Source organism: Phytophthora parasitica, assembly GCF_000247585.1.
Source record: "Phytophthora parasitica INRA-310 unplaced genomic scaffold supercont2.54, whole genome shotgun sequence".
Taxonomy (NCBI): Eukaryota; Oomycota; class Peronosporomycetes; order Peronosporales; family Peronosporaceae; genus Phytophthora; species Phytophthora nicotianae.
In genome coordinates, this window is record NW_008649040.1 from 307,759 (window position 1) to 310,074 (window position 2,316).

At 58.2% G+C, this 2,316-nt stretch overlaps 2 protein-coding genes across 2 annotated transcripts; both read right to left on the reverse strand.

Moving 5' to 3' along the window:
- Positions 1–54: 54 nt before the first annotated feature.
- On the reverse strand, positions 55–818 carry PPTG_15844 (hypothetical protein; the record flags this gene model as incomplete). Its single annotated transcript, XM_008913599.1, has 2 exons — positions 55–71; positions 137–818. 2 exons carry the CDS (start codon positions 816–818, stop codon positions 55–57), a joined length of 699 nt encoding a protein of 232 aa, XP_008911847.1.
- Positions 819–1,316: 498 nt separating this feature from the next.
- PPTG_15845 (hypothetical protein) lies at positions 1,317–1,949 on the reverse strand (the record flags this gene model as incomplete). Its single annotated transcript, XM_008913600.1, has 1 exon — positions 1,317–1,949. One exon carries the CDS (start codon positions 1,947–1,949, stop codon positions 1,317–1,319), a length of 633 nt encoding a protein of 210 aa, XP_008911848.1.
- Between the last annotated feature and the right edge of the window lie 367 nt (positions 1,950–2,316).

Consider the following 2,316-nt stretch of genomic DNA (forward strand, 5'->3'; position numbering starts at 1 on the left):
GCGAAGTGACCGGACTTCTTGCACGCATAACACATCGGTTCGTTCGGACACGCCTCAGACCAATGGCCAGGCTGACCACAATTGAAGCACGAATAAGAACCCGGGCTCGCTCCTTTGCCAGGTTGCGTCGTTCCACCTGCTCGTGCTTGTGGTTGTGCCTGCTTCACAGCTGCTTTCAACTTTTTTCGTGCCGGCTTCACGTTGGATTCCTCGTCGCTATCATCCGTGTCGCGCTGGTTGCGCACCTTGCGCTCAGATCTCTTCGGGTTGCCGCGCGCTTGCGACTGTAGGTTGCGTGCCGCCCTCTTCTGCTCGGCCATGGTCTCCACCCAGTACTTCCCGCTCCAAACATGCCCTAGTGACACGTCCCACGTTCCAGAGTAATCATTCCACACGCCCTGTGGATTGGTAAAGAGCACCACAGCGCCTGCCTCACCATCGGTTGTTGTCATCTGACTCGCTTCTACCATGCCAGCCGGCAGTCCTGTGCCGCCAATTCCAGGGATTACCATCGTCTGACCTGTCGTCCCTGTCATGCGAATCAGGTACGGGCTCGGTGCCGTTGCCCACGCCTGCCCAATGTTTTGCATTCCTTGTGCGACGTTATCCATAGGGTCGTCGATAATGGTTGCCTTCGCCACGGCTCTCTCCAGCGTCTTCGGCTTCGGCGGCTGTTGCACCAGCTTCTTGGTTGTCTTGTCAAAGCATCGGTAGAACTGGGCGAGCAGGACTCTCTCGCTCACCTTGTTCTTGCCCACCACTTCTCGTAACGCCGCTGCGAAGTCAGCATACGTCTCACCTGGCATCATACGCCTCATGCTCACCCTCCACTTCGCGACCGACTTGTCAAGGCGTTCTCCGTACCGTCTCAACAATGCTTTCTTGAGGTATGTCCACGTTCTTCTATGATCTGTGAGCCTACGATCCATATTGACCTACCATTGTGCTGCATTCTCCATCAACTTGTTCCCTAAGATGAAGTACAGCGCTCGACCAGACCAAGTTCCGCGACCCGATTCCTCAGCACCTCGCAATGCCAAGTCAACCCTGTCGATCCAGGTCGACGCAGACACCTTGGGCGATGGTGTAAACGTGGGCAGCTCTAAGTCTTCCACACTTTTCCGCTTGGGTCGCCGCTCACGTCGTTCATACCGCTCGCGCCGTCCGCGTTCGTTGCGCCGTCCGCGTCGATCACGTCACCGCTGTATCTGAATCACTCTCCGAACTGACGAGCTCTCATCGTCACTTGTGCCACTACTCTCGTCACCACTTGCTGGCGTTACTACTGGGGGGGCTCTTCGGTGTCGGCGTCGTCGTCATCGCCGTCGGCTCCGTCGCTGTTGTCGTCCCCTCTGTCGTCGTCCGAGGGGTCTGCAGCAGCAGCGCTGGCCACACGTCGAGCCGCTGTCTTCCCCGTCGCTGTTGGAATCATCCTGGTGACCAGGGCGTCGCTCGTGCCCACGTCGTGCCGCCACAGCACCGCCGTGTCGTCGTCCGTGGTGCCGTCCACCGTGGTCATCGGTGCCATGTGCAGGTCGTAGCCGCGCCACCATGTCTCTCAACTCGCTAATGGCGGCCACCATAACCATTTCATCCGGTTGAGTGGTCGCCACCGCGCCACCCAATCCGCCGTCGTTCCCCGAGGTGTCGTCGTTCACCGGTGCCTCATCCTCGACCTGTGGATCGGCGTCGTGCTCAGAGGCAGCTTCGATGATCGCACTCTTGCCTCCCGTCTTCGTCGGCACTCGCTTCTCCACGTTCAGTGTCACGAGTACCGTGCGTGGCGCGTCTCCATCCTTGTGCGACCGGGTCACCGCGCCCACCGATGGCTCGCTCTCAGCATCGCTCCATCGTTCGTCGCTGTCGTTAGACGCACTTAGACGCGTCAATCTCATCTTGTCTTTGCCGGTGGTCTTTGATGAAACTCCCACAGGCACAGCCTTCATCATCGTTCTCGTAGTTGTCATCCTCTTGTTGGGATGCCCCTGTATGACCACCATGTAACGGGCCAATTATCTCGCCCGGCCGTGGGGCGGGCCGTCGCTCCACAGTGCTGCGCTGCGTCGTCCGCTGTCACTAGAACGTAGCAATTGATAAAGCAACAATACACGATGCTGGCCGACAGGATCCACTTGATCCTGCGCCGGAACGTACACCACCTGTGTCCGCTCCTACTTTATTTACCAATAAGTCGCCTTAGCCAACTGCTAATGCCACCTACGTTATCAACAATGCACACACACGTCGGCTCCTCCGTCGCGTGCGCTTCACCCGTGAACTCACTCACAACAACTCCAAGCGATGTGCACTGGATTC